Source organism: Chiloscyllium plagiosum, chromosome 15, assembly GCF_004010195.1.
Source record: "Chiloscyllium plagiosum isolate BGI_BamShark_2017 chromosome 15, ASM401019v2, whole genome shotgun sequence".
NCBI classification, from domain to species: Eukaryota; Metazoa; Chordata; class Chondrichthyes; order Orectolobiformes; family Hemiscylliidae; genus Chiloscyllium; species Chiloscyllium plagiosum.
The window spans coordinates 10,541,153-10,560,765 of NC_057724.1; the positions used below are offsets into that span (position 1 = coordinate 10,541,153).

Below are 19,613 nucleotides of genomic sequence, written 5' to 3' on the forward strand. Positions count from 1 at the left end.
CCCACACCTCCTCCCTCACCTCCCTCCAAGGCCCCAAAGGAAACTTCCATATCCGCCACAGGTTCACCTGCACCTCCACACATATCATCTATTGCATCCTTTGCACCCGATGTGGCCTCCTCTATATTGGGGAGACAGGCCGGCTACTTGCGGAGCGTTTCAGAGAACACCTCTGGGACACCCGGACCAACCAACCCAACCACCCTGTGGCTCAACATTTCAATTCCCCCTCCCTCTCCACCAAGGATATGCAGGTCTTTGGATTCCTCCATCGTCAGACCACAGCGAAACGACGGTTGGATGAAGAACGCCTCATCTTCCGGCTAGGAACTCTCCAACCACAAGGGATGAACTCGGATTTCACTAGTTTCCTCATTTCCCCTCCCCCCCCCTTGTCTCCGTCAAATCCATCGAATTCAGCACCGCCTTCCTAACCTGCAATCTTCTTCCCGACCTCTCCGCCCCCACCCCAGTCTGACCTATCACCCTCACCTTGTCCTCTTTCCACCTATCACATTTCCGACGCCCCTCCCCCAAGTCCCTCCTCCCTATCTTTTATCTTAGCCTGCTGGTCCAACTTTCCTCATTCCTGAAGAAGGGCTAATGCCCGAAACGTCGATTCTCCTGTTCCCTAGATGCTGCCTGACCTGCGGCGCTTTTCCAGCAACACATTTCCATCTCTGATCTCCAGCATCTGCAGACCTCACTTTCTCCACAATTACAACAGTTAAAAGGCATCTGGATGGGTATATGAATAGGAAGGATTTAGTGGGATATCTGCCAAATGTTGGCAATAGATTAATTTAGGATATCTTGTCGGCATAGATGAGTTGGACCAAAGGGTCTGTTTCTGTGCTTACATTTCTAAGATTCTAAGACTCTCTCTAAGCATTATCTAGGTCTCTGGATTACTAGTCCACTTACAATGCCAGTATGCCATTGTCGTCTTCAGTTTTAGTTTTTATATTGATGAATCAATCGCCTGTTGCTTTCTAAACGTTTCATTTGGATTAAAATCTTAGCAATATAGTCTGTCTGACCTGCTTTCTGATTCTGTGCTCACAACTTTATGTAATGTTATTTGGTCATCATTCTTGATTATTCCTATATTTGAGTTAGCTCCTGGGGTGGTTTTCAAATTTATGATCTGCTCCTGCTGCTTTACATCAAGGCTATGATCTTCTGTGCATTTTGAAACTGTGTTGTCTTTCTTAAAGGTTGAAATGAGTGCAGTTATGAGAAATGTAAGGAGATTTCAGTTTAATTGCAACCACTATTTTGCTTCCGAATTTTTTTTTAATGTTTGACTGCAGAAGTAAATGTTTAAGGTTCCAGTGGGCTGCTCTGTCCTGGGCAGGTGTGAGGCTTCTTGAGTGATGTTGGAGCTGCTCACGTCCAGGCAAATGGAGAATATTTCATTGCACTCCTGACTTGCGATTTAATGTAGTTGGGCAGGTTTTGGGGAATCGGGAAATGATTCAGGTCAGCAGGTAAGATCTACTCTTGTAGTCAGAACATTTTGGAAGGTCAAATGTGAATACTAAATATAGGATTAAAGACAGGATTCTTGGCAGTGTGGAGGAACAGAGGGATCTTGGTGTTTAAGTTTCTATTGATTTCTGCTTTGGTTTTACTGCAGCTGCACATAGGAGTTAAACAAAATTTGTCATATAGGTAAACTTACCAATGCATGTTAAAGTGGACATCAATTACTGTGTAACCTGAAAAGTAAGTAACTTTATCTTCAAACACTTTAGCATACTTGTAATCTGAAAAATTATTTACTGAGATAATGTTGGACAATTTCAAACAGTAACTTAATGTTAGCCAAGATCATGCTCATGCTAAGAAGCTGAATTTCTCAAATTCTGTGTATTCTTTAGCTAGATTTTGTTCACAAGATGATTGTAATTTTGTCTAAAATAGCAAGAAGCCTGCAGGTAGTTTGTAAATGCTTAAAGCGATGGTTTGTCTTGGGATCTGTTGTGTGATGAAGTTTGGGTTTAGTTTACAACTAGTATTGAAGCAGTGTGTGTTGTTTAATTACTAAAAAAATGTAACAGAATCCCTGTATTCGGAATGTTTTATTAATGTATAAATGTGAGTTGACCGGACGTTGTCACGACCACTGTCACAAGACTGTTGATAACACAACAGGAAGTTGGAAATGCCACAAGAAGCAAACCAAAAGCAAAAATATGTTGTTATGTGGCTTTCTGATCTCTTGGGTCTACTGTTTTCCTGAAATTCTGTGAGCAAATATGATTTTCAGGAAAATCTCAAATGTTTATTGTCAGAAAACTTTGGCTTTAATCGGAAGATTGAAGTATATTTAACAATGTTCTGAACGCCACATACAAATCATTTTGAAGCAGCATTTTTAAAAACTATTTGGAGGTACATGTCTTTTTAAATAAGTGATCTAAAATAGAGTGAGAGGAGGGGCAACTTATTCTAGTATTCAGGAGTGGGCTTTTCAGATTTAAACATGATTTGTATTCTGTGAAGACATTCTATTTTAGTTAATCCAGAAGTTAGAAGTTGTATAATCTAATGGGTGAAACTTTTTGCTCGAAGTACTTGTAGTTGTGAGATTAAATGTAACTGCAGCAGATTTCCTTATGTGTTCATTTTGAACCATTGCAAACATGAAAATTTAGTTTCTGTTGGTAATATTGTGGATTTGGAAACTAATTCGCAGCTTTTTTTACTTCATCGGTTCAATAGACTAGATAGTCTCTTCAGCTCCACATGATGTAGAGAGATATTTTTGTGTTGAGAAAGTGTTGGTTCTACATTTGATTCCACTCCAAAAATATGTTTAACACAAGGCCAAATATGACATGTGCTAATCTGATCCTCACCTCATCTGACAGCCGTAAATGTGAACTTCGCAATGGCAGTCAAACTGCAAAAAATAGGAACAAGAGTATGTTCTGATTTTATTCTCTTTTTTTCTTACCTGATGCTAGGTTCTGTGACTCCTCTGTCAGGCACTGCTGAGACCAGCTTGCAGACTGTAGACTGAGAATAGAATCTGGGACCTTGGTGTGTAGCTTTACCATATAGAACTTTGCAAATACTTTCTTTATAACAAGCTAGCTTGAGTGAAAGCTGAGATTTTTAATGCATTTTATAAACATAATCCTGATTTTTGAAAATAATTAGAATTAACGAGAGAATCTGTTTGAGTACTCTGTGTATGTCAGCGTTAACTTTTTTCCTGAAAAAAACTTATTTCACAATCTGTCTTTTATAGAATGATGTACAAGTACAGTGTTTTTGTTAGATTTGCAACCTGTTTTCTTTCAGGTTTTTGATGTTTTATTGAGACAATTATGTGAAATCCAATAAAATATACTTTTAAACCATAATTTTTGCATTTTCATCAACTTCACAAAATACATTGTACATCTGATTCTGTGGTTATTTAAGGGCAATACGGTCAAAATGAACTCTTTTGCTAAAATGCAGTGCGGTGGATGAGCCATATTGTTTTTTTTCATGAATGACTCTGCTTCTGTGTGACATTAAGAAATAGCCTAACCAAAACCTTTCCCTGCTGATACTAGCTGTGACAGATAAATGTAAAGGTTCTGACTTAGTATCTGGTTGCTGGACTGCTGCTTAAATGAGTCAAAAAAAGCACTTAATTAAGCTTAAATTGCTCGTGATGAATGAATGCATGAATGAAAGTAACGTGAGAACGTTGGGCTTGATCAGCGATAATTCCAATAATTGTGAAGTGTAGTTCAATTATACCTCTCCTCAGGTTTGCTTGAAAATATTTACTCAAAAGTATTGAAAACTCTGATTGAAAATGTTCCTATACTAAAGGAAGAACAGTCTTTCTACTTTTAAAAATAGCATTGTTTTATTTTGAGCTGGGTACACCATTATACAAGGTGCATTGACAGCCAAGCCTGTGATAAGCTTTTGGTGTTTGATGTTAGAAATCTTGGATGTTCCAACAATTATAGCATGCATTGACATACCCACTAAAGAATATCGTTGGAATTATTATTATTACCAGGTTTCAGTTTAGGAAAAATTGAGGCTTTCACATTATGAAACATTGTCCTCGATATGACGACCTTCAGGAATTAATTTTGGCATGTACTTTAAGTAATGTAATCAGATTTGAGAAACTTCCTTTCCCAAACAGAAAGTAGTTTCTACTTTTACAAAGATCTCTTCCAGAAGGTTAGAAAGTAGATTTTCACCTTCTAATATCATAGTTTCAGAATGAAGGGGTACCAATTTAGGCCTAAGATGAGGATGAATTCTTTGAGATTTGACAGTCTTTGGAATTCCTTTCCACAGAGAGCTGTGGGGGAGAAAGAAGGCAGAGTCTTGCTGTGTTTTTGAGGTTGAGATAGAGGAATCAAGGTTATAGGGAACAGGCAGGAAAGTGCACATAAGGAATGCCAGATCAGCCATGATCCTATTCAATAATGGAGCAGGACTAATAGCCTGTTTCTACTACTAATAGCTTTATGGTTTTATTACAAATATAGTTAAAACTAAGTAGGTAAGTTTGCTCGCTGAGCTGGAAGGTTTGTTTTCAGACGTTCCGTTTCCATGACTAGAGTCTTCAGTGAAGCGCTGGTGGTATGTCCCGCCTCTCTATTTATACGTCTTGGTTTCTTAAGGTGGGTGATGTCATTTCCGGTTCTCTTTTTCAAGGGAAGGTAGATTGATTTAGACCCTATGTGTTTGATGGAGTTTCTGGTTAGAATGTCATGCCTCTAAGAATTCTTGTGCATCTCTTTGTTTCACCTGTCCTAGAATGTATGTGTTGTCCCAGTCAAAGTGGTGTCCTTCTCTGTCTGTGTTTATAGAAACTGTTGCTGGTGGGTCGTGTCTTTTGGTGGTCAGTTGGTGTTTAAGTGTCCTGGTGGCAAGTTTCCTTCTAGTTTGTCTGATAAAATGTTTTTGCTTGGTAACTTGTAAATGACAGTTTTTGCTGGTGATATCTAATGGATCCTTTAGGTTCATTAGTCACTGTTTAAATGGAATACCATGATGCCAAGGGGTCTAAGTAGTCTGGAAGTCATTTCTGATATGTCTTTAATGTAAGGTAGTGTGGCTATAGATTTTAGTTGTGTTATTTGTTTGGGTTTGTTTCTGAGGAATTGGCAGATTGTGTTTATTGGGTACCTGTTTTTCTTGAAAATGTTATATAGCTGTTTTTCATTCTGCTATTTGTAGTACTCAGGTGCTGCAGTGTGATGTAGCTCATTGAAATAGTGTCTTGATTGCTTCTGAAGTTAGGTATTTGGTCCATGTGTGTTGTATTTCTGGTTTGAAGCTCTCCCTTAACTGAACGTTCAACTGTCGCGTCTCGGAATGGGTGTCTGTTGTCGTTCTCCTCTTCTGTGAATCTTATGCTTGACAGGATATTGTTGATGGTATAGTATGTTTCCTTGAATTTGTTCCGTTTTGTGATGACAAATGTATCATTTATGTAGCGGACCCAAAGTTTGGGTTGGATAGCTAGGAGGGCAGCTTGTTCAAGTCTCTGCATCACTGCTTCTGCTATGAGCCCTGATATTGGTGATCACATAGGTGTTCTGTTGACTTTTATTTGTAGGTTTTGTTATTGAATGTGTCGTGGGTGGTGAGGCACAAGTCCTCTAGCTTGAGGATGTTGTCTTTGCTGATGAAATTGGTGCTGTCTGGTGTTTGTGGCCGTGGTTTTCTAAGCAGTGAAGCCAATGTTTCTTTGGCCAGAAATTCGACTATTTTAAAAAGGCAAATGCTCTGCTTGCAGATATCAACACATACTAGCAGGTGGCAATTTGACCTGTCCCCACAGCTATTAAACAGAATCTCGTCCTTTCTCACAGCATTTAAAACATCAGGAGAATTAAACAGGACAGACTTCCAAAACATGAAACCAGGTGGATCCAACACACCATGCTTCTACAGATTACCAAAAATACACAAACCTGGGGCTTCCCTCAGACCCATACTCTTCCTATCTGGTACACCAACATACAGGCTAGCCAAAAAACCCCACCGAAAACTAATCACCTAATTGAAGATTTACACCTCTCCATTCACTCCACCCAAGAATTCCTGAACACCATCAAAGACAGCAAGATCGAGGAGGACGAAATAATGGTCTCGTTTGACTTTACAGCCCTTTACACATCAATTAACATCAAACTGACCCAAGAAACACTAACATCATGACTAAGAAAGCCAGTACCACAAACACCAGACAGCACCAACTTCGTCAGCAAAGACAACCTCCTCAAGCTAGTTAGTCGACCTGTGCCTCACTACCCACTACATAGTCAAAAACAAAACCTACAAACAAGTCAACAGAACACCTATGTGATCACTAATATCAGGGCTCATAGCAGAAACAGTAATGCAGTGACTTGAACAAGCTGCCCTCCCATCTATCCAACCCAAACTTTGGGTCCGCTCTGTAGATGACACCTTTGTTATCACAAGACAGAACGAATTCGAGGAAACATACTACACCATCAACAATATCCTGTCAAGCACAAATTCACAGAAGAGGAGAACGACAATAGGCTCCCATTCCTAGACATGATAGTTGAACGTTCGGTTAACGGAGAGCTTCAAACCAGCATCTACAGAAAAACAACATACATGGACCAAATACTTAACTTTGGAAACAACCTCCCAACACACAAACTGAGCTGTATCAAGACATTATTTCAACAAGCTACATTACACTGCAGCACTTAAGAACTACAAAAAGCAGAAGAAAAGTATCTATACAACGTTTTAATAAAAATGGGTACCCAATAAACACAATCTGCCGATTCCTCAGAAATAAACCCAAACAAGTAGACACAGCACAACTACAATCTACAGCCACACTACCTTACATCAAAGACATACCAGAAATGACTTCCAGACTTCTTTGCATCATGGTAGCCCACAAACCTACAAACACACTTAAACAGTGACTAATGAACCTAAAAGGATCCGTTAAATACCACCAGTAAAACTAACGTCATTTACAAGATGCCATGCAAGAACTGTATAAAACACTACATCGGACAAACATGAACACCAGTTGACCACCAAAAGACATGACCCACTATCGCTAGTTTCTATACACACAGACAAAGGACGCCACTTTGACTGGGGCAACACACACATCCTAGGACAGGTGAAACAAAGACATGCACGAGAAGTCTTAGAGGCATGACATTGTAACCAGAACTTCTTCAACAAACACATTGATTTAGATCCTATCTACCTTCCCTTGGAAAAAAAATTGGAAGTGACATCACCCACCTTAAGAAACCAAGACGTATAAATAGAGAGGCGGGACATACCACCAGCGCTTCACCAGAGACTCTCAGTGATGCTATCACCTAGTCATGGTGATGAAACACCTGAAAACAAATCTTCAAGCTCAGCAAGCAAACTTAATACTTATCACCAACCTGAACTACAAATCTTCTCAAAAATCACAACTATTTAAAACTCTTTGGGCTGAAGGTCTTTTTTTACAGCTTCTACACGAATTGAATTCACAATTTCAATCCCAGCAATATACACTGAATGTAAAATTTAATATTCACTAGCAAACACATTTGCAGATGCCGCTGGAAATACCAATGGAAAGTTGACTTGCTGGCTGACTCGGATGCTTTTCCGAGGTAGAGTTTCTTTTGGCCTTGAGCTGAAGAAGAGAAATATTGAGTTGTTCATGGACTGTGACATCATTGGCTAGGGCATCTTGTATTGCCTGTCCATAATTGTCCTTGAAGAGGTAGATGTGAGCCATCTTCATGAACCTCTGCAGCCCTTGGGGGCAACGGTGTACACACAGTATTGTTGGGAAGGAAATTCCAGGATTTTGACCCAGCAACAGTGAAAGAACTGTGATATAACTCCAACTCCGGATGATGAGTGACTTGGAAGGCGATATGCAGGTGTTGATGGTCCCCTGCTGCTGATTCTCTCCACTTTTATGTGTAGATTTGAAAGGCATTGTCAAAGGAACTGTGCTGAGTTGCTGAAGTGCATCATGTAGATGGTACAGACTGCTACTACTATGCGTTGGTGATGGAGGGAGTAAATATTGAAGATGGTGAATGGAGTGCTGATAAATAGGCTGCTTTGTCTTTGTTGATGTTGACCCTCTTGAGTGTTGTTAATATTGTACCCATCCAGCTAGCAGAGAGTATTCTATTACGTTCTTTGCCATGTAGTTTGCTGTCGGTCATTGGATAGAACAAGAGATGCATTCCTTGTTGTAGAATTCCTAGCCTCTGACTTTCTTTTGTAACCACACTGTTTATATGGCTGGTCCTGTTCTGTTTCTGGTCACTGGTGACCCCTAGGATGTTAGGGATTGTTGACCCTGTATTTTTACATGTCACAAGTGTCTTTAGAAGTCACAATTTTGGAGCAATTCAAGCTGGTGAGGGTGGTGGTGTGTGAAATAAATAGCCATTGGTATTATGCAGAGAAGACAGATCATGATATCGTTCAGCCCAGGTTAACTGATTTGACTCTGTCCATTTGTGAGTTCGATACTTTGGCCCCTAGACTTTCTATCTCAACAAAGTATGCGTTGATCAGCAGCATTCTTCAGCCAGAGAGTGGTGGGCCTGTGGAATTCATTGCCACTGAGTGCAGTGGAAGCCGGGACGCTAAATGTCTTCAAGGCCGAGATTGATAGATTCTTGTTGTCTAGAGGAATTAAGGGCTACGGGGAGAACGCTGGTAAGTGGAGCTGAAATGCGCATCAGCCATGATTGAATGGCGGAGTGGACTCGATGGGCCGAATGGCCTTACTTCCACTCCTATGTCTTATGGTCTTATCCTGAGCAAAGTTATTTGAGATATCTTTCTTTAATTATTTGAAAGTTAGTTTCCATTTCATTTACTGAGGTTTTGTTTTGTTACTGTTTTGTATTTAATGTTGTCTATAGTAAAGTTGCAAAAACCTACAGAATATTGAAGGACATAGTACGCATTCCCATGTTGTTGGCTGCCATTGCTCACATGCACATTGCTTTGGAGATGCAGCGTTGTCAGCTCTGCCCAGCAATGAAACTGAAAGCAGTCCCACTCCCTAATGTCGTGCTGGTGTGTGGTGACAAATCGTGCGGTTCAGTGCTGGGCATATTCTCACCAGTTGTAAAATGTTCTTTCTGAATCAGTCTGTTGTACTATCTCCATTTGGGCACGGCAAATCAAAGAAAGGCTATTGGCTGATGAGGGTTACCTGCTCCCACACAGTTGGAGTTGGAATACAATGAAAACTGTGCTACAATATATAATGTGATTAAGCTGACCATTGACATCCTGAAAAGCTGCTCCAACTCTTGAAACTCTTAAATTATTTGTAGAGGGAGTGTCGCGATTTCTTGCGTAAAATTGTCATTGTCAGAGGGCAGCCTTTACTAGCAACTGTATGGAAGCAACCATAACAGAACATTAACTTAATATTCTGACCCTTGAGGGAAGGTTACTGGCACCCTGCAAGCCCCTTTACACATGAATTAACAACCATGATGATAGGGGTCACTGCTTGCATGGCAATAACATGAACTTGCTCTGTAGCAGTCAAAAAATTGGTGGAAACTATTTGTGTTTTGATGAAAGCTGTATTGCTGGCCCTCAGGTGCTGTATTATGGTTGCAAGCATGCAAATAGAATTGGCCAAGACTGTGGATCTTGAAAGGATGGTCTTCAGATTCAGGATGTGTGCCATGTTGGTACTGCACTCCATGATACTTCTCGCCATTGACTTTGTGGAAGGCTTCTCAATGCACTGAGTGTTCCATGTATTCATGAATGTTCTTCTGCAGATTATCTCATCAAAATGCAGGAAAGAGGGAATATGGAGTGATCGAGAGAGACACAATTAGGAAGAGAAATTATGAAATTTAATTCTAAGAAGCATGAAAGAAAATAATAATGTTTTACAGGCATATCAATAACAAAGGCTGTAATGGGATTAGGCCCATTAGGGGAGATACAAAGTAACATCATTACTAATAATAAAGAGCTAGCAGAAATATTGAATAATTATTTTGCTTGCGTATTTACTCGGGAGATGGAAAATGGAGATTGGGTGATGAGCACAGCATTGATTTAAGTGCATTTAAAATAAAAAGAAAGTGGATGCCTTGAAAAAAATAAAAAAACTCTAAGGATAACTTCCTGATCTGGAAAAACAACATCCCTATATTTTAAAATAATCTAAGGAAAGAACACCAGAGCCATTGTACATTTAAATGATCTCGAAAGTGCGCGAGGACTTGAGTAATTTCCATATTTGAAGAGGGACAGTGCTTGGAAAAATAATTTCATCTGTATACAGGGGAGAACATAACATTTGGAAATGGAAAAGAAACCCTAGTATACGTTAAATGTGGATTTCAACAAGGGAAAAATCTTGGTAGACCAGCCTTACATTTTTTTAAGGTGAAAGCAGAGCAAGTACGCAATAATACAGTAAATGTAATTTACCTGGATTTTGGAAAGGCCTTTGATGAGGTGACTCATATTAGACTAATGGATAAGTTCAGAGACAGAGAACTATTCGCAAAATGGATTTATAGCAAGCTTCAAGGCAGAAAGAAGAAAGTGGCAGTAAAGGAGGTTATCCAGTATGGCAGATGTTCCTCGATGATTGCTGGGGTCACTGCTGTTCATAATTTACATCAACAATTTAAACTTCAAAATTGAAAACACTATTTTTGAATTTGCAGACTGCACCAAATTGGAGAATATTCAATGCTCAGAAGGCCGACAACACATTACAGGAGGGCTTTAATAAACTTGCAGAATGGGGATGTGGTAAATGAAGTTCGACGCTAGGGAGAAAGAATAGGTAGGCTGCTTATGACTTTGAAATTGTAAGTCTACATGGGTCGAAGAACAAAAAGAGTTTTGTGTGCAAATACACAGAATTGTTATGGTGCAAAACGATGCCTTTCGACTCAATACACTCGCAGTGGCTTTCTGTGGAATTTTGATTGGTGCCAAACTTCTGTCTTCTCCATAATCTTACATATTGTTAATTTTAATTATTATCCAGTACTCTAGTGAATTCATCAAATGAACTCTCCACTGCACTTCCAGGCAGCCCATCCCAAACCCAGACCACTTGCTGTGTGAAAAAACATTTTTCCTTCCCTTGCTTTTGCTACTTCTGCAAAACACTTTAAAACTGTGCCATCTGCTTCTTAATCCTTTTAGAAGTGGGTACAGTTTGGTCTCCATCTAATCTGTCCAGGTGCCTCATTGTCTTGACAATTTCTACCAAATCTCCTCTTGAACTTCTCCTCTCCATGGATGAATATCTTTACAATCTATCCTCATAACTGAAAATGTTCATGCCTAGAACTATTCTTTTAAACCTCTTCTGCAATCATTGCAGTGCATTCACATCCTTCCTACAGCATGACTTTGAGAGCTATACACAGTACTCCAGCTGAGGTCTGACCAGTACCCTATGTAGGTTTAGCACACACTCCCTGCACTTGTACACTGTGCCTTTATTAATAAACCTTAGAATACTGTATATTTTGTTAATAGTTCTCTACCTATCTTGTCTACCTACCTATCTCTGTACCATCATTGATAACTTTCACACATATACACTGAGGTCCCTCTGTTCCAGCATGCCCTTTTTTGAATTGTACCTTTATTTTATACTGTCTGTTCATGTTCTTGGAGTCAGTGTGCCACCTCACACATCTCTGCATTGAACTTCATTTACCACCTATCTATCCACTCTGCCAACTTGTGAGCTTGTATTGTGTTCCTCATAGTTTACATTTTGTTCAAAATTTAGAGGTATCGGAAAACTTTGCACACCAAAATCTACGTGATTTTTGTAAGTTCATATATATGTTTTATATTATGTGATTACATAGTGTAGAAACCTTCACTACAAACCTTTCTCCAGCCTGAAAAATACCCATTAATCATTGCTGTTTCCTATCCTTAGCCAATTTTATATCTACATTATTATTAACACTTTCATTCTAATGACTTTTAACTTTCCTCATAAGCCCGTGGTTTATAGCTGTAACAGGTGCTTTTTTGGAAGTCCAAGAACACCACAAGAACAGCCTTGCCCTCATCACCCCTCTTTGCTTCCTCTTCAAAAATCCCCAAGTTAGTTAGACGTGATTCTCCCAAGCGCACCCATAACTGACTCTTCTGATTAATCTTCTTTTTTCTATTTCCTATTCCAAAAAGATTGCTTATAGAAATTTCTCTACCACTGAAGTTAAACTGTCTGGTCTGTGATTGCTAGGCCAATATTTATAAATTTCTTCTCTGAATCCGGTGAAGACAGAATAATTATTCCCGATGCCTATGTAATTCTCACTGTCACTTTCTTCAATATCTTTGGATGCATCTCAATTGGTCCCTGTGCCTTATAAACTTTAAGCACTGATACCTTATCCAATCCCACCTTCTGATCAATTTTAAATCCTTCTAGTGACTGAGTTTCCTCGTCTCGCCATTAATGATGGCCAATACCCCTTGTCAGTATACAGAGGAACCTCGATTATTCATATATCAAGTATCCGAAGAAGATCTCAAGGTCCCACTAGAAACATTACATCAAAGAGGTGTTTCCAACACTGATCGTGTCTTTTGTTTACATCGATTAAAAACAAACTCGGCTTACTCAAATTCTACTGAGAACAGTCCTGGTCATCGATGGGAGCCCAGGCACCGTCTCTAAATGACTGACTGCCCGCCCCCTCTCTCCCCACACTTTCCCTGGAGTTCTACACAGGGGTGTATCAATGTTGCAGGTCCCTTACACACAAGTGTGTGTCTGTTCAGAAACAAACCCTGAGACAGAGAGACGGAGAAAGGCAGGCAGAGCGAGAAAAAAGGAAACTTCAGAAAACTCCGAGCCCCAGAGGAGAGGCATTGAATCAATTAACCGAATAATCAATTATCCAAACCAAATACTGCCCGCCCATCTTGTTATGATAATCGAGGTTCCTCTGTAGACATATGCCTCTTATCTGCATGTGCAATTCCCCTTTTTGGTCCATACTTAGCCATTCTCCAGTAAAACAAAGAACTGCGGATGCTGGAAATCTGAAACAAAAGGAAAAATTATTGAAGAAATTCAGGTCTGGCAGCATCTGTGGAGACATGGCGGAGTAAATGTTTTGCAGCCGTTCAGAGCCATTCTAAAGAAGTGTCACTGGACCTGAAGTATTAATTCTGCTTTCTCTGCACAGTTGCTGCCAGACCTCCTGAGCTTCTCCAGCAATTTCTATCTTTGTTGGCCATTCTCCACCTTCTTAAAACCTGTTTGCTATTGATGTGCTAATGAAAGACTTTGGAATTTCCGTTTATATTTACTACCAGTCTCTTTCTGTTATTTGGTTTTCCATCTACCTTCTGAATCTTCTGTATTCTACCTGACACCTCGCATAAACACACGTACTTTATTTTAATTTCCATCTCTTTTGTCATCGAAGTAGGTCTGGGTTTATTTATTCTACCTGTTACTTTTTGAGGAAATATGCTTTCACTGTGCCCAAGCCATTTTCTCTTTCAAGGTGGCCCATTGGTCTGCTACTGTTTTTCCTGCTTACTTTTGGTTCGTCTATCCAGCCCAGCTTCGTTCTTGCCATATTGAAATTGATTTTCCACGAAGTTGATTGTTCTTACTCTGTCATTTGCTGTTGTCATTCTAAAGATTATGATGCAACGATCACTCTCCTGACTGTACCCCATAACATTTGATCTACTGAGCCCACCTAACCCTGAAGGACCAGGTCTAACAGTGCCACCTGTCTTGTCTTTCTTTCTTTAGAAAATTCTCCTAAATACAATTTATGAATGCTTGCCCTTGTGCAGCCACTTTCCCACACTACATGCAAGTAATAAGTCCCTTATTTTAATTATGATGTTTACACCTCTTTATAATTTTCTTGCAGATTTGATTCCCTGCTGTCTTCCCACAAGTTTAGCAATAACCTTTTTCATTCCTTAGCTCTAATCAAACTGATTTAGTCCCTCGTCTCTCTAAAGCATTTCCTTGCTTTTAGTATAACAATGCTCCCCCGAATCAAAAATGCCATGCTACTCCTTATTTCTCCCTTTACTTATCTTTTATTCTACCAGCTATCACTTAAAGTTGTGCTGTAGATTACAAAGCTAAATTAAATTCAAGCACTAAGCTTATGGTTTCTCTCGTATGAAGAGGATCCTGAGGCACTGCAGAGTGTACAGAGAAGCATTGCCAGGTTAACACCAGGATTACATAGGTACGCATATCAGGAAAGGAATGGACAGCTGGATCGCTTCTTGGGGGAAAGAAAAAGGCTGAGGGGTAACTGAATATAGGTCTACGTAAAATTCTATAAGGTTTTGATAGAGTGGATACAGAGATTGCTTCTAGGAAAGGAAGCTATCGTTTCACCACATTCCACTGCTTGGAATTTTACACCACAGGGGTAACTGAATATAGGTCTACGTAAAATTCTATAAGGTTTTGATAGAGTGGATACAGAGATTGCTTCTAGGAAAGGAAGCTATTTATCATTCCAAGTTAACCGCAAAGAAATCCAATCAGGAATTCGGAAGCAATGCTTTTAAGCCAAAGAATAGTCAAAATGTGGAGCCTCCTGCCACACCAAGTAGTTGCAGTAAATTATATAAATGGGGAATCTAGACAAACATTATGTTAGTATGATAGACTGTTTGTACCCTGGTATCCTGTGTAATTGAATGTTTAAGTGCCCAACCTATAAAATTGTGAGAGATCTGTAGCACTGAAATGTTGGGTGGGAATCCTGACCAATAGAAATTGATGGTAGATGAGTAATGGTCTTTGATGAATTGAGAAATGAGAGATGTGGCAGAACATAGCAGTTGATAACACATTCACTGACCTTGGTCCCTGATGAGGTCTTGATAAGTCTTGTGCTGCTAGATCCAGGCACTCATGGCTTGATTTACCTCTATAGCTATTTGCTCTTTGTAGACTGTGTCTAAACAGCTCCCTTCAAAATATCCAGCAGCTCTCTTCTTTTCCAAAGCCTTCACACCATTGTAAACCAATATTCTGCCATTGATTGTTATCAGTCCGATGAATAGTTTACATTTATGGAGTTTGCACTTCATTTTTGCTGCATTCTTACCAAGTTTGTTGCTGAACTGATATTACATAGATGGTATCAGTAAAGGTGACACACTCAGAGAGCATGACCTGATTTGTTCCTTAAATCCAAGCAAGTCAGTAAAATCATTTTAATACCTTTTGTGCTTTATTAATATAACATTGTTTCAAGACCTATTACAAAGTGTTTGAAAATGTTCGTGTTGGATTCAAGTTATGTTTCATCTATTAATGGAATCATGTACATCTCAAAATCATAAGAACTTCTGTTACTTGGGCATGCTGTTCAGGAATATTGTGTTGATTTCAAATTTAAAATGGCACTGTAGGGTTTGATATGTCTTTGCTAATGTTATTGGAACTGCTGTGTGGAGTTGCTCAAATACCTTGATTGTAATTATTCATCTATGCAATGCAGCCAAATATTAATTTTTAAATAAAAAGGCATAAGATTCCTGAAGCAATGGGTTTACGTTATTGGGAAATGTCAGTGTTGATTTCCCAAAGAAGCTTTATTCTGGAAAGAACTATTGTATTTGTTTAACTTCTTTCCACCTTAAATTACAATCAAAATTACACCCAAATATCTGCTGATTTCAGTTATTGCATGTGTTGATTAAATCAATACTCATTGTTTTGGTACACCAAGTGACACCAGAACAAATCACTTTTATGTTACTTCAGTTTGGATTCTCACCTAGGTTTTCTGAGCCAGTTCCTGATACTGAAACTGCAAGTCCATATTGCATTGGTATTTCCATTGACCCATTTTAAACATGCTAGTAGAGAGCTGGATTTGGTAATATTCCCTGTTTGCATGTTGCAGAAAATGAGTAGCTGAGTTAACCATTTGTGTGGAGCAATATTCAACTTTGTGTTTACTCTAAAGGACAGTTTTAATCGAGATTTGGAAAGTCTCTAATTTTTATTTATACTTGGGGTGATGTGACTGATTTGACAAATTATTAAGGCTAGTTTCTAGCTAATCTTTGATGGCATAGATTTAGTGATGTTGCTTCATACGTGTTAATTCTTTTAAGAATGAAATTGTCAACCTATCAACTTAATTTGCTCATTGAAGCATTTTGCCTTAGCTACGAATTACCAATGCACTTAAAAAGAAGCTGGACCAGTAACTGAGGGAGTAATGAGTAGGAGGATATGTTGATGAGCTGAAACGGAGCAGGGTGACAAGAGCTCATTTCAAGCATCAACACCGATAGCCCTGTTTGGCTCAATGGCTGGTTTCAGTGCTGTAAAATGCAGTGTAAGTAAGATAAATTACACAGACAATTATATGCAGCAGTTCAGAGAAAATAGTTGTAAATTAAGATTTGTTTCTTTCAAAAAATACCCCAGAATCTTTTTTCGCATTATGGATTCTTGTAACTGAAATGCTCTGTTCATAATTGTACATGTGCGCTTCAGGCTTGTAGTGGGTTGCAGTGTGGGTGTTTTGGCATATTGAACAGAACGGTGTGTCTTTATTTTCACATTTGAGTCATGAATCCTTTTTGGATCAACTCCCAGTTTGTTCAATTTAATTTGAGTTCGGCATTTCGTACACAGTATATGGCATTATATCACAGAATTTTGTTTATGTTGATGTGCTACGCAAACTTAATTCGGTTTGAATGGTTCTGCTTTCATATTTTCTGTAATACAGAGCTTCAGAAGAGGGAAAGAGAGTGACTGCACATTTCGTTTTTGTGAAATAGACAAATTTAAATAAGTTTATTTGAAAAACCATTTATATAAACTTGGAATACCATATGTAACTGCTCCAATAATTTGATTTATTATGTGTATGTTAACTCAATTGTAATTAATACAGCATGAGTAGATAATTGGAACAGTCCAAGTGGCTAATTTGCATGTAAAATATTTTGCTATTTACAGTTGATTTCCTTTGTTCACTTTTATATTTAGCAATTTTTTGATGAAAGATCACTCCAACCAAGATTGCAGCAGGGTGATACATTGTGCTTTGTTTTTTAATCTGACATTCTAGTTCTTAACAATATTTTTCTCTAATTTACCGTTAGTGCCACATCACACCTCTGTAGCTGTTTGCCTGCATCCTGTTGGCATTTGAACGTCTCTCAAACGGATATGATTAAATGGATTTAGCTTTGAGGACTTGAAACAGGATCTACAAATTGGATACAATACAGTTACATTAATACCTGTATATTGTAATCATGAACTCACCATACTCTCTGTTTAAATTTTGTTCCATTTTCCTTCTATCTTGTGTACCATTCCTTGTATATAAACAAACCTGAGATGTAGATGCTGAATTATTTGAAGGCAGAGGGTATTGGAATGGTCTTGAGCAATAAACCAGCCGTCATCTTATGTCAGATGTACACTGTCCATCAGATGATTCTGTGGACTGACCAAGAATAGCCAAGTACAGTGACTTGCCTCTTTTTTTTTCCATCTGTGGATACTGAGACCAATTTTACCAAGGTCTTTATTTAGGTTCTTCTCTACATCATTTTCTTGTATGCCTGTTAGTTCCATGGTGCTTCTAAAAATGTTATCCACTCTCTGACAATTCTTTATAGTAACAAAAGAAAAAATATTGATGAAGTCAGCCTGTTGATTGCTTTGAAATTATTTTAATCAAAATACAGTCATCAATTGCTTGATATTTAATTATAGAGCTATGCTTTCAAAACTTTGTATCTTCAGGATGAAGGAAGGTTCAAAGAGATTGCAATCACGCATCATGTGAAGGAAGGTTGTGAGAAGGCTGATCCCACACAATTTGAATTGCTGAAGGTCCTTGGACAGGGATCTTTTGGAAAGGTCAGTGTCTTTGTCATTTTGGTGACAGCAGGCTGTTGAGAGAATTTAACCACTCTTTATTCAACAGGCAGGAATTCAAATTCATGTGTTCATCTGATCCTTTTCCTCAAAGTTTGCATATACTTTTGAATGTGAACATGATATTACAAAGGATAACATTATCTCCGTTGCTGATTCAACCTTTGCTGATGTGTTCATGTATTCTTTTGCTACAAGTCATAATTTGATGTGAGGTATCCAGCGCAGACTAAATTAACTGATTTCCAATTGCTATGGTTACCTTTGTCTATGACTGGTCTTGTGTCAAAATATCTTGTGATGTAACAGGGAAACAAGACCAATTAATGAATCATGCACAGTGTAAATGATATTGGAAAAGAACGGGTATGTGTTTTTGCTTTTCTGAAGTTAAACAGCACAGATTAAGAGGTTCATACTTGATCAGGTTAATTTTAGTTGAGGATGGTTGGGTAAAGAGAGAGCTCTAGATATGGCCTCTGTTCCTGGATTTGCAAAAGCAGAAATTAACGAGAGCTTCTATTTTTCATGGACAGGAAATATCACCGTTTAGAAGTATATAGAAGATGTTGAACGAAACCTGAATTTGAATGAGGGGTACGGCATTCTTGCTGAAGTAGTCCACAGACACCCTGTCCAAGTTGTTCATGAATATTCACTACCTGGGAACCAAATGTGCTGGAAACAAGCTGTCCAGAAGCTTAATTTTGCATGCTATAGTCTTTGCAGACCCAATTTCAGTATTTCCAGAGCCCAAACATTTTTATGCTGACCAGCCATAGTAAAAACAAACATTCCTGTTTTCTTCTCTCACCAGTTTTCTCATTCATCTTTCCTATCTGAGGAGGTTTATTCCTTGCTGGAATCTCATGCCTGGCTGAGGTAACTCCTATTCATTCATGTGCAAACTTGGTACTGCGCATCTGCAGTTATTCAACCTTGAAAGGGTGATGCCGTCTCAGCCAAACTGACCTGATATTTATCTATGTGCAGGGAATGTGGGCTAATCATTAGGATAAGAAACTCTTTAGTGTTTCCACTGTTTTTCACCTGGCATCCGCTAAATCTCAACGTGGAGATTGGGTATTCAATGCTTGAATGGCTCAACGATTTCCTCAAGAAACCTGTTTTGCAGGACCTCTAACAGCATGTTAACTAGTAATTGTTCATGCTGTTGCACTTGAATCCATAATGCTTTTCAAGTATTTTCTGAAATCATTGATTTTCTTTCTTAGTGGTCTAAGTGTTAATTAACATTCCACTCAGCTTGGTTAATTTCTCAGCTCTAAAGTTTGACTTAAATTTGCATTACTCTGACTTAATTGAAAATGTATGAGCAATTGACAATTTCTGATTACACTTTTTGAGGTCATAATTAGCTATTTTTGAATAAATTTATACATCATGTTTCAGGGAATGTGATTGTTTCAAACCTTAAAGTTAGATTTAACTGGAGCACACTTTAAACAAATGTATCATATAATACATTTATTGAACTAAGTGTGTACAGTACTTTTGCTGTTCAAACATGAAAAATACATTGAATTTCTGGGCAGTGATGAGCTGCAAAAGTGAAAAGGAAAGGTGCTGAAGTCAAATTGTAGATTATAGACATTTATTACAACCATGTGAAAAAATTCCTGGTGCTATGATAATTGAAGCA

At 38.6% G+C, this 19,613-nt stretch overlaps 1 protein-coding gene across 3 annotated transcripts in view; it reads left to right on the forward strand.

Moving 5' to 3' along the window:
* Positions 1-19,613, forward strand: part of rps6kal (ribosomal protein S6 kinase a, like) — a 132,959-nt gene that overhangs the window by 47,279 nt on the left and 66,067 nt on the right. Inside the window, exons 1-2 of one of the 3 annotated variants that reach the window (XM_043704419.1) lie at positions 16,180-16,385; positions 17,816-17,932. In XM_043704419.1, coding sequence (XP_043560354.1) covers positions 16,356-16,385; positions 17,816-17,932 — 147 coding nt within the window. In that variant the 5' untranslated portion in view covers positions 16,180-16,355. Of the gene's footprint in view, positions 1-16,179; positions 16,386-17,815; positions 17,933-18,767; positions 18,833-19,613 lie in introns of those variants that run through there. The other 2 variants (XM_043704421.1, XM_043704418.1) reach the window with 2 other exon arrangements.